General features: G+C 38.3%; 1 protein-coding gene across 5 annotated transcripts in view; it reads right to left on the bottom strand.

The window, feature by feature from the left end:
- The window catches only part of NKTR (natural killer cell triggering receptor), a 52806-nt gene that overhangs the window by 6885 nt on the left and 32749 nt on the right, over positions 1 to 13172 (bottom strand). For 4 of the 5 annotated variants that reach the window (XM_038570570.1, XM_038570571.1, XM_038570569.1 and 1 more), the window contains 6 exons: positions 12851 to 12996; positions 11641 to 11863; positions 11053 to 11208; positions 5604 to 5691; positions 5017 to 5162; positions 658 to 3543 (listed from right to left, as the gene is read on the bottom strand). In XM_038570570.1, coding sequence (XP_038426498.1) covers positions 658 to 3543; positions 5017 to 5162; positions 5604 to 5691; positions 11053 to 11208; positions 11641 to 11863; positions 12851 to 12996 — 3645 coding nt within the window. Of the gene's footprint in view, positions 1 to 657; positions 3544 to 5016; positions 5163 to 5603; positions 5692 to 11052; positions 11209 to 11640; positions 11864 to 12850; positions 12997 to 13172 lie in introns of those variants that run through there. The other variant, XM_038570573.1, reaches the window with a different exon arrangement.

Raw genomic sequence — 13172 nt, 5'->3', positions numbered from 1 at the left:
AACCATGAAATATTTACAAGGAAAAGAAAAAAGGAATACAAATTACTTACTAGCTTCATATCATCAACCTAATTTCTTTAGTTTGTAAAAATTCTCATTCTCTGCACTGTCCAACCTATGCTGATGACAAAAGTTAGATGCAGCTTGAACCAAAATAAATAAATCTAAAGACGATCATTTTTACCACAGCCTCCCTGCTAACCCTCAAAATAAAGATCAACTAGATGCAGGTGTTAGGCAAGTAACTTTGCCTCTCACCTCCCACTAGTGTAAAATGGAGGGTTGGATTAATGATCTTTAAATCCTACATAATTCTGTAAATTCAGGATTCCCTTCGAAGGCATCTTTGAGAGGCGGGAGAGCAGCGTCACACCGACAAGGAGAGAAACTTGCCACCTATCATGGCAACTCCTTTCTGTTACCAGAGAGCTTTAAGTGACAAATAATAGTTTTTGACACTGAACCTAAATTTCTTCACCTAAAATCCCCACTTCCTATGTCCTCAAACTGGCTCTCTTAGCCACAGAGCACAAGACTACCCCCTTACTCCCTTCCAGATTTTTGGAAAGAGTGATCTTGTCCCTAATTTTGATGTTCTTCCAAGTTACACAGTAATAAACGCTCCTTGGGGGAGACAAAAGAGAATACATTGCTCACCGGTAAGATGATGTAGAGCTTCGTGATCGACTTCTTGAGTGACTGTAGGAGACAGACCTTGTTCTGTGTCTTGATTTGGTTTCAGATTTACTTCGAGATCTGCTTGGACTCCTGGACTGGCTATCCCCATCCCGACTAGGTGTCTGCTCATCACTTGAACTCTCCTGATTCCTTGGCCTCCGGTTTAAGCGTGCTGTCTTTCTTACTTCATCAAAGAGAGACCCAGGCCGAACTTTATTTTTGCTTTTAATTTCTATCCTCAGGCCTTGTGGCTTCATGTCAGGTGCAGTAGTCAATGCCTTTACCTCCACAGTGCTGGATGTGGGAGCAGTTGGTGGCGCCAGGTTCCCCACACCCTGCAGGGGCTTCCATTTGTTATCCATGAGACTGATCTGGCTCTTCTCTGCCACCTCTCTCTTCACAGTGCTTTCTATAGTGCTGGCCAAGCTAGCAGGGCTGCTGTCCTGTTTCCCCACATCCCCCATTGCTTGACTTTCGGACATACTGCTCTCCTGTTTTGACTCCTCTGTCTCAGGATGCTCTGTGTGCATATCCTGTTTTAGAACAATGTTTACGTCTGCGGTAGCAAGCCTTGAATTCCCTAGAGGGGATGCCTCCTTTGCTGGGGAACTCCTATCGGGAGTACAGATCTCCATGTTGTCATCTGTCTGCAGCACATCCTCCACTCCGCTTGGGACACTTTCTGCAATAGGCTGAATGTTGGAGGGAGAAGCAGTGACATTCTCCTCAGTAGTTAAGGCTGTGGGAGAAGCACTGAGTTTAGTATCCTCTTTAGCAGGCTGATCCATATCCGAAGAAGTCGTGACTGGATTGCGTTTACCTGAAAAGTTGCCCTCTTCACAGGACTTCTCAGTGTGTGGAATATTTTCTTTCATGGTTTCACTGTTTTCAGAAACTTGTTTTTTCTCTTTTGCCTCCTGAGTAACTTGTTTTTCACTAATCTCCTCCTCCTCTTCCTCACCAAATTCTAGTGGAGGCTGCCAGTGAAATGCCTGTTTTCGTTTTGGAGCCTTGTGCTTTTTGTCTTTTTTCCCTTTCAGTTTCTCCTTTGCTTTTTTGGTCTGCTCTCTTTTAAGAGTTTCCTTTGACCCATGTTTGCGCTTCCGTGCCTTTCTTCTAGTGTTTTCTGAATTGGAATAGGACCCCTCAGAATCAGAGGTCGAAGACTGCTGCTTACTTGATTTCCAAGCACCATTACCATCAGGCAGCGAAGCACTTGCTGAAGACTTTGTTGCAGGTTTGGCTTTGCTGTGAATTTCACCAAACTCTGACTCAGAATCTGATGTAGCCTCACCTTCCTCCTTATCAGAAGATGGCCGGGAAATATTTTTACTGTTTTTTGTTATATCTCGTTCAGAATTTGACCCAGAGTCCCACTTACTCCCAGCATAATTTTTCCTTTTGGGCTTACTGCCATTTCTAAGGTGATCAGAAAGATTCTCTCTCAAGACTCTTTTCTTTGAACGAGGGCATTCCTGTTCAGGCTTAGATTTCTCTTCATCTCTGTTCTTCTCTTGCTTATTGTTCATTTCCATTTGGACTTGCTTCTCTTTTTCCTGGGCTGACTGTGTAACCTGAACACTTGACTGGTCACTGTCTGAAGAATAATCTAAAGATGACCTGCTTTCACTATACTTTCTCTGACTTGAAGACTTGTCTCTGTTTTTCACATATTTATGGTGAAGTCTCTTTTCAGAGCTGCCGCTGTGCCTCTTACTTGAAGTGTTATTTTTTTTCCCGTTGGATCTAAATTTTCTCTTGGCTTTTCTTCCATCATCACTGCTAACAGAAGAGTATGACGAGGATCTACTACACTGTGAACGATCACTGTATTTATTTCGTGAATGAGATCTAGAGGAGGCAGACCTAGATCTTGAATGTGAACTAGCAAGACTTCGTGACCTTGTGTATGATCTGGAATAAGATCTACTCCTAGAAGATCTGCTCCTTGACCTTGGTGAACTTTCCGAGCTTCTATCACTGTACTTTGAATAAGCACTCCGATCACTTTCTGAATTTTTTTCTCTCTTATGGTAGGATGATGAACTTCCAGTCTCTTTAATATTTGCTAAACTGTAAGTGCTTTGGAGAGGCAGCAAATGGGTTGTTTTAGCTTTCATTTCCTGAATTCGCTCATAAGAGGGCTTCCAGGGTTTCTGTCCAGGCTTCCACCTTGAAGGAGGGGGACTGTCACTCAATGGTATTACAGGAATATTTTCTGCCACCACTGGTTGTACTATGACGTTTTCATTTTGTGGTGCTGTTGCTCTTAAGGGTTCTGTTTTAACTGCTTTACTTTCACTTAACTGAGAGGTTGTTCTTCTTGGTGATTTTGATGTTGTCCTTTGGTGCCCTGACTTGGAAGTAGATCTGGACTTTGATCTACTTCGAGAATGTGATGAGGATTTTGAGGGAGTCCTTGATCTTGAGCTTCCTCTAGAATAAGACTGCGAGTGAGATTTAGATCTGTAGGAGTCTCTGCTGGAATGGGTTGAAGAGCTCTGGTCATCCTTATCAGATTTAGACCAGTCCCTCTTTGAGGAGTGATGAGATGATAACGAGGAAGAACGAGATCTCCTTTCTCTGTCACAAGAGGATTTCATTCGTCGGGTGGAAGATTTTGAGGATTCTATGTCTGATGGTACAATAATCCTTCTCTTCTTAGTCTGCTTGTGTCTTCTGCAATGTTTCTGCTTTTTAGTTTTCTTTTTATGTTTAACTTTTTTCTCTTTCCTGCGTTTTTTATGGTGACCATCAGAGTGCCTTGCTGTACTAAGGTCTGAATAATATCCATTATAAGACCACGACCTGGATCTCTGGGACAAACTTCTCTCATCCCATCGGCTCGAACAGGGATCACTTAATCTATGGAAAAGGATATAAAATGCATGGTTATTTACAAGCATGTTTTCTATGCTTTAAATTGAAATACACATTTGTTGTCAATACAGATGCATTGACAAAAGCCTAAAGAGCAAATTACTCCATCAACACCTGAAGTACGTATAGGAAGGATAAACCAAAGGGTATGGATAGGCCTCCTCTTGACCTATAATTTCAGAGAAATGCTGAAACTGCTGACAACTACTAGCAGATTCACTTATAAAAGGATATATTTTTTTTTAACTAAGCAAAAAGATTTCAAATTTCACAGAAAAACAGTTCTGGAAGCCAAACCAAACCAATTCATCATAAGAGCACTAGTGACAGAGCTCCTTGGCCAGGTAGGATCTGTTCATGACCCTCTGCTTCCGGGAACAATTTTTGAGGGAGAGTCCAATCAAGTTCCCAAACAATTCTGTTGATTTCCTGCAGATACAGGACAGCTGCCTGACCTTTATAAAAGAAGCCTCTTAAGAAGCTAACATGGCTGTTATTTTATTTCAGCTTCACAGTAATCAAGACTTTCTCTTAAGGTTTAATTACTTACTACAGAAACTGAGGAAAAAGCACATGAAAATAGATGCAGACTTGGTAATGGGTAGTGTCAGGGCTCAACATTAAGAGTTCTCTGTATCACTGTGTCTAAATCACTCTCACACAACAGACGCATTATCTTTTTTTCCCTCTTCCAACTTCTAACCATTCTACTGGACACCCACAGAAGAGTAGAGACTACTACCATGAACAATTATAGAGGATCCCACTGGTGTATTTTTCACTAGCTATTCTGGAGCCAGCCCCATTTCAACAATGGCTATTCCCCTGTGGGGTATTATTGAGGGTAAGAGATGGTATACTTCTAAAGAACCAACAGTCCTCGGGGTCAGAAGTTAATGCACATGCTAGGTACAGATTTTCCTACCTACTAATTCATTCATCAATGACTAAGAGACCTGGCTAGAAAAGGATCTGCTATATGATTTTTAAGTCCTGATTATTTCTAAAATTGAACAAGGGTATCTCTGATTTAGTAGTTTTACAGCTTTGGGAGGGAAAACAGAATTTTGATTTATTTTCTATTTTTATTTTTAAAAGATTTTATTTATTCATGAGAACACAAAGAGAGAAAGAGGCAGAGAGAGAAGCAGACTCCATGCAGGGAGCCTGATGTGGGACTCGATCCTGGGACTCCAGGATCACGCCCTGGGCCAAAGGCAGGCAATCAACTGCTGAACCACCCAGGCGTCCCCAGAATTTTTATTTAAAAGCATCCTGAAGCCAATCAGCCCTCCTACTTAATAGCTCTCTTTCTGCCAAGTATTCTCAAATGTATTCTTTGGTCATGGTCTAACTTTAATGTTAAGTCTTTCATGAAAAGTCCAGAAGTAAGTCTCTAGCCTCTTAACACTTAAAATATAGTAGTAACAGGACTGTGCTCATACTTAAAGCTCTTACTTATCTCCTTTACTCCATTTTTCTCCACTAGGTGGTCTGTATGCTCTTAATCTTTGCATTTCCTCTTTCCAGTGAGGAGGAGTTTCACTGCTATCATCATCATCTGATTCAGAACATGATCTTGATCTTGGAGGTGTGTGATAGCGCTTCAAAAACAAAGATAGGAATAACTGTTTCGATAATACCTCTCAATTACAATCTGCTATAGGACAGAGTTAGGTATAAGACCCAATCTCAGATGCCATTCAAAAGAAATAATGATTAAAGTACAAAAGAGGATATGAAGTTATGCCAAACATAAAAGAGACTAAAAAAAATGGGATTTTTTTCTTTAAGTCTTAATGGTTGCATTCATTAGCCTAGATTATTCAACATACTAAGATTTCTCAACATACTCACTGTTTCACATATCATTTCATATTTAAAATACAGCAAATAAATTTTGCTCTACTAGCAATATACCTACAGAGAATAAAACTAACTCCTTGAACAGATCTTGGATTTTACCTAAAATTAAAGCTAGGATTTTGCCTATACTACCTTAGATACGTAATTTGAAAAAAAAGAAGTCTTATTAACACACATACAATTGTGCCCCTTCCTTTAATCTTCCGTCCAGATTTTGATACAGAAGGTTTCTGATCACTTACAATGGGTGTAACATCAGGAATCTTCCTGGAAAAGAAGATTGAAAATTTAAAATAAGCAAATGCTCGGCAGTTTTCTCAATATTTAAATGCAGGAAAAAAATTTAAATGCAGAATTTATACTCCTATTAAAAAAATCATTTTATTTAGATCCAACACTTTTGTAGAACGAGGCACTCCATATAATCTGATTTTCTAGGCAAACTTTTTAAATGTCAAACCTTAAAAAAAAAAAAGTAACCCAAAAATGGGTAGTGATACTATGTATCTTTTTAAGCACAGAACTACTTTTAAACAAAATCCCTCTTTACATGTCTCTTGTCAAAACAGTGATGTTCTAAAGGAATCCTGAGATATTTGACTCTGATGCTCCAATTGTGTTTTTAAAACCATATTTTATTCTATATTTTTAATAAATCTTTTGTCTTCCCCCCACTCTACAAGCTGCCCCTCTGTCAATGCTCTGAATCTGCAGCCTTGTGGTAATTCTAAGAGTATAGTTTTTGTGGCAACTATTGTCCTCCATGCATGAGAAATCTTCATACCTCAAGTTTTTTATGTTATTAACATAATGGCTAGCTTTTATGGAGTACTTACTATGTGTCAGACATTATGTTAAGCATTTTTAACATAATTGAGTAAAATGTATATAATGTAAAATTGGCCTTTTTAGCCATTATTTTTAAGATTTTATTTATTTTTCATAAGAGACACACAGAGAGAGGCAGAGACATAGGCAGAGGGAGAAGCAGGCTCCATGTAGGGAGCCCAATGCGGTACTCGATCCCGGATCCCAGGATCAGACCCTAAGCTAAAGGTACAGATGCTCAACCCCTGAGCCACCCAGGCATCCATCCCATTTTAGCCATTTTTAAGTGTAAAGTTCATATTTATATTCATGTTGTACAACCATCACTACTATCTTTCCCAAACTTTTTCATTACCCCAAACCCAAACTCTACCCATTAAGGAATCTGTCCCCACCCACCCCCACCCCCATGAGCTCTCTCAGCCTCTAGTAATCTCTAATTCATGGCCAGGGAACATTCCATTGTATGTACACATCACATTGTGTATTCAACCAACTTGGGATCTGTCTTTTCCTTTTCGCTATTGTTGAGTATACTGCAATAAGCACTGGCATACAAGTATCTGTTTGATTTTTTTTTTTAAGATTTTATTTATTTTTCATAAGAGACACACAGAGAGAGGCAGAGACATAGGCAGAGGGAGAAGCAGGCTCCATGTAGGGAGCCCAATGCGGGACTCAATCCCAGATCCCAGGATCACGACCTGAGCCAAAGGCAGATGCTCAACCACTGAGCCACCTAGGCGTCTCTCCGTTTGATTTTCTATTTTCAATTCTTTTGGATATATACCTACCTATGGAACTGCTCAGTTACATAGTAAATCTATGTTTAACTTTTTGAGGAACCACCAGACCATTTTCTACAATGTCTGAATCATTTTAGACTACTGCCACCAATGTATAAGGATTCCAATTTCTCCATATCCTTGCTGACACTAGTTTTCTTGGTTATTGTTTTAAATTATAGCCATCTTGGTAGGTGAGTATTATCTCACTGTGGGTGTAGTTTGTATTTCTCTAATGACTAATGCTGATGTTAAGCATCCTTTCATGTGCTTACTGGCCATCTGTATGAAACAACTATTGAAGTGCTGTGCCTATTTTTAAATTGAGTTGTCTTTTTGTTATAGTTGTCCATACTTCTGGTGCCAATTGTAAGAATTCACTGCTAAACCCAAGGACTTAAAAATTTACGCCTATATTTTCTAAGAGTTTTACAGTTTTAGTTCTTATGTTGAGGGTCATGGACTCATTTTAATTTTTGTATATGACGTGAGGTAGGGGTCTAGCGTTACTCTGTTACAGGTGGAAATCCAGTTATTCCAGTACCATTTATTGAAGAGGCAGACTTCTTTCTCCACTGAGTGGACTCTGCATCCTTTTCTAAAATCACCTGGCTATCCATACTGGTACAGGTTTATTTCTGGACTCTCAATTTTATCCCATCGGTCTATATATGTATCTTTATGCCAGTACCATACTATTTTGATGACTGCTGCTTTAAGTTTTGAAAACAAGAAATACAAATGCTCCAACTTTGTCCTTTTCAAGACGGTCTTAGCTATTTGAGGCCCCCTGGATTCCATTTGATTTGATATTGACTTTTCCACTTCTGCAAAAAGGCTGTTGCAACTTGGTAGAGATTGCATTGAATCCAAAGCTTGCTTTGGAGAGTACTGATATCTTAACAATTTTAAGTCTTCCAACCCATGAACATGCAACATCTTTCCATTAATTTACATCTAATATTTTGTAATTTTCATTGTACAAACCTTTCACCTCTTTATTCCTAAGTATTTCATTCTTTTAGATGTTGTTTTAAGTAGAATTGCTTTCTTAATTCCCGTTTCATATTGTACATTGCTGGTTAACAAGCACTTTATAAAGGCATTAGCTCACTGAATTCTCATAACACTATGAGGTAGGTACTATTAGCATCTTCATTTTAAACATAGAGAATTTTAAGGGGGCTACAAATCTTGCACAAAGTCAGAAAGAAATGCAACTTGACTCTTAAAGCCAATGCACAGGATTTGCTAAGGCTCTAGGAAGCAGGCTCCAGATAAACATACTAATGTTACTGTAAGAGTCTTAACTACAAAGTATACATATAGTTTTTTCAGTCATTTCATGACATTACTTAATTCTCACAATGAGGTAAGTAAGTACTTGTGGTACACAACCAATAACCCCATTTTCCTCATGAAGAAAAAGCACTGATCCTGCCTACATGTGTTCAGCAAAAATTAATGTTTACATGGGAACCTTTTAGATACTGATTCAATGTGACCACTCTCTACCTCCTCCCCACAGCATTCTGATTTGATTTGCTGTATGGCCCAGAAATTGATATTCTTAAAAGCCTGCAAATTATCCTAACGTGCAGCTAAGGTTGAGAACAAATAAACTAGAGCCAAATGTGGAACCCAAATTCTGCTAAGCAAATTACAAGGGATATGAGCTTAACTGCTGGTGTATCAGTAAGGTGGCTGACAGCCCCTGCTTCTTATCCTTGCATATACTGATTTCTTTTTTATTTATTTATTTATTCATAAGAGACACACATGGAGAGAGAGAGGCAGAGACATAGGCAGAGGGAGAAGCAGGCTCCTCACAGGGAGCCTGATGTGGAACTTGATCCCAGATCCGGGATCATGTCTTTAGCCGAAGGCGTCAGACGCTCAACCAGAGCCACCCAGGTGTCCTGCATATACTGATTTCTTGAAGGACACTTCATTATAGCTCTCAAACAACTGATGAAAATCTCAAAGATCCTAATAAAATAATTGTGCTATCTTTGCATGAAACAACTACCAGCCAATTATGATTTAAAACAATTCTGCATAAAATAACTTCCAAAGATGTTATGTGACCAAACAAAATTATCAGCACTTTTCAATCACAAATGCAATTACTCCTTTAGCAATACCAGATAACAAAGGTCAGCAAAGTTTTTATGAAAAGAATCTGAAAAAAAAAAAAAAAAAAAAAAAAAAAAAGAATCTGAGAGTAAGTATTTTAGGATTGGTAGGCCAAGAAGAAAATTAAGGTTATTATTTAGGTACTTAGATAAGAAGAAAGAAAATAAATTTTCACTAATGTTTTATCAATGAAATATGAAATATGATAAGAGTATTATTTCTTTGTAATAAAGATCTACTAACAAGAGGAACGGAGTTCTTTGGGGGGGGGGGCTGAATAACATTTCACTTAATTAGGGTTCATAGTATTGTCTATCAAAATAGATAATGCTGTTCATCTGGTAACGCTGACCTGTAATGAGACTGTACATATTTTATCTTTAAAAATATTTTTTTTCGGGGATCCCTGGGTGGCGCAGCGGTTTGGCGCCTGTCTTTGGCCCAGGGCGCGATCCTGGAGACCCGGGATCGAATCCCACATCGGGCTCCCGGTGCATGGAGCCTGCTTCTCCCTCTGCCTGTGTCTCTGCCTCTCTCTCTCTGTGACTATCATAAATAAATAAAAAATTTATAAAAAAAAAAAAAAAATATTTTTTTTCATTTATAGCGGTTGTGTGTCTAGTACCTGAAATACCAGAGAGCTGTAATAGCATCACTGTGATGCATAGTGCACCAAGTAATAGTGTAAGGCAACAGAGCACCACATACAAACTCTGCTACAACTACTCAAGTCTGCTGTTGTAGCATAGAAACAGCCCTTTCTTATTTTCTTATACTGAACAAATGTATGTGGCTGTGTTCCACTAAAACTTACTTCATGCACACTGAAAACTGAGTTTCATATAATTATCACATGTCACAAACTACTACTCTCCTTTTTTTTCTACAAACATTTAATCATGTTTTACCTCACAGGCTGTACAAAAATAGGCAATAGGCCAAATGTGGCCCATGGACAACACCTGCCATGACAGAGAAACTGCCCTTTCAAGTTTCCTACCTGCTGAAAGCCAAATAGATTTGATCAGTGAACTTGGTGTCTTGTATTTTAAGAAAGAAGGATCCCACTAAAATTTATTAACAAGCCAGAATTTTTAAAAATGAAAACATCAGCATGTTAATAAGCTTTTAATGCAAAGATATATCCCATTTTCTAACAGCTGTTTGAGATGAGACAATACTAGGCTTTAAAAGTGTTTAATCAATTACATGATAACCTTATGTAGATACCTGTCTGTAAACAGGGACATGTGCATAACTTCTCAGCATTCAACAGAACTCTTCATAGGGAACTTACCAATGATACGCCACATTATGGTATTTTTGTTCAAACATTTAACAATTCTAAACTTGAAGTAACACACAAAATATATTACATACTACTTTTTGAGACTAAATCTAAAGCTACACATCATCTTTCCCAATGCAGAGAGGTTATCACCCAGCAAAGCAAGTGAGCAAGTCACATATTTATGATACTAAATTATATCCCTAATCACCATGCAATTAATTTTATACTATTCAAATTGGAACATGTCTTATCATTCAATTGGCTCCAAACAGTTCAAATCACCCTCTGCTCTCACAAACCAAATCTCATCTCCAATGAAAGAGAAAGAAAAAATGAGTAATGCAGTCTTTCCAGAACTCCAAGAAGAACCTCTCCCTTGGCCAACTTGTCCAACCCCCTTTTACCAACTAGTAGAATGTGAATTCTGAAAGATAGGGTACATGTCATTCCATTAACCTGGCATCTCCCACAGTATAGTTCAAAGTGCTTTGACTAAGGGTCATGCTCAATAAATGTGTGGAACTGCAATGAGCTGATGGAATTATCATTCACAGAAATGAAAAAGAAGAGATTAATCACCATACTTACGGTTCAGGCTCCACCGTGACAAGAGGCATATCTCTTCTCAGTAAAAATCGGTTCTCAGGAACTGGAGGAATCTCCTCTGGGCGGACTACAGGCTTTTCCCTTTTAGCATTTGAATCAACTGACCTTTTTTCATTGGTATCACTCCTCTCAGAGTGACTGAGAACAAAGCATGTCACCAATTAAAATGTGCAATGTTTGCATTTCATGATAATATTAACAATAAATAACTAATAATAGCAATAAAATTGATTTGTTAACTTACAAATCTCACTCAAATGGTTTGTACAATTTTCACAAAGAGAACATATAAAGCATGAACACCTAACTAAATGCCACAGTACTAAAGTTCTAGTATGAAAACTGTCAAATGATCCCAACTTTTTAAGTTCCAAGGATTTTTTTCACCTGCAAATATATAATCTTTGATACATCTGTGCTACCCCTAGAGCAGTCAGATTTCAGATTAAAGTCCAAAAAACGCTATCGTTCTTCAACAACAGGTAATAAAGCTAAGTTTACACAATTTGCACATACTTTCCCCATCAAGGTATGTGTGTTTTTTAGATTCCCCTGGCATTTCACACTTACCCTTTTGGGCTCGTTATATGTTTATTCCTTGGCTCCTCTGAACTGCTTGCTTCCTTTCGTCTCTTTTTAGAATGTTTAACTTTTGGCCTCCTCTTATGTTTCCTTCTTCTGCTTCTCTCATGTTCAATTTCACTTTCTGAAGAAGATTCTGAAGAGGAAGAGGAATTGGAAGAGGATTCCGAGTCTTCTGAATGAGTTGGTTTCTTCCTTTTCTTCTCAAAAACTTTAAAGAAATATTAAGAATATGAGTACTGGATTTCAGTACCTTCCAGAATAGAAAATGTGACTACCTAGGTATCATAAAACATACTTTATAAACAGAAAACTAAAGACAAAATTTAAATAAACTTTTTTTCATGTTAATAATACCATTTGCTGGTGTGATTCTAAGGTAACAAAGCCCTTGCCCTCCATGAGGCCTATATTCTAGCTGGGTCAGATAAGAAAGTAAGTAACTGCAAAATATGACAAACAGTAAGTGCTAGGATAGAAACATACACACACACATACACAACCAAAAAAAAAAAAAAAAAAAACGGGAGGTAAAGGGAATAGGGAGAGTTGGGGTAATTTAAAATTACTTTCAGAGACCTGATGGAAGTGAGGTAAGGGGTCATGCAGATATCTGGATGGAGAGTGTTGCAGACAGAGGGGACAGCTAGTACAAAGGTCCCTGTGTGCCTGGTGTGTCTGAGTAAAGGTCAACATAGCTGAGACGGTGATGAATAAGGGGGAAGAGATACACAGAGAGCAGAGTGCCTTAGAAACCAAGTAGACTTTAGCTTTGGCTGACTGAGAAGGGAACCCTTGCAGAAGATCACTCTGGTTGTTATTAAGGACAGACTACAGAGGATGATCAAGAGTATAAGCAAGGAGACCAGAATTTACCAGCAGTAAATTCCTGCTGCTGAGAAAAGATTATAAAGAAGGACAGAGGTAAACGGAACAGATATGAGGCTACTGCAATCATTCAGGTAAGAGACAGCTGTGGTCTGGACAAGGCTAATAGCAGGGGGAAGTAAAAAGAAGGAAGATTTGATAAGATTTGTGGATGGCCTGGATAGAAGGTGTGATACAGATGCAACAGGGCTATTGCTATACTACTTGTATGGTTTCTCTCACTACTAAAATCCAGAAGGTATCTTTAAGTTATAGTCTTCAACATGTTTTACTTGTATCCAAGCTTCGACCACTCTACAAAAACTCTTACCATCTTTTGTTGATTTTGTGGCAAGCACCCCACAATCAATAACTCGCACATCTGCATAAGGTCTACTTGCAGCATCTGTTTTCAGATTTTCAATCTGTTCGATTACTTCAAAACCAGAAATAACTAATCCAAAGACGACATGCACCCTGTCAAAATACAAATTCAAGAAATAATTGGTTTGATGACAATTAAACCATAGGTAGTAATCATGACAACTGTTATAAATGACATGTCTACAGACCTCAATATAAAAAAAGCAGTGTTTGATGAATGAAGCAACTAGAAGGAAATTAGAATTTTTGAAATATGCTTCATAAAAGGA

The sequence above is a fragment of the Canis lupus genome, chromosome 23 (assembly GCF_011100685.1).
Source record: "Canis lupus familiaris isolate Mischka breed German Shepherd chromosome 23, alternate assembly UU_Cfam_GSD_1.0, whole genome shotgun sequence".
Lineage (NCBI taxonomy): Eukaryota > Metazoa > Chordata > Mammalia > Carnivora > Canidae > Canis > Canis lupus.
The sequence above is the reverse complement of the archived record's forward strand: the minus strand, read 5'-3'. Positions and strand labels throughout refer to the sequence as shown.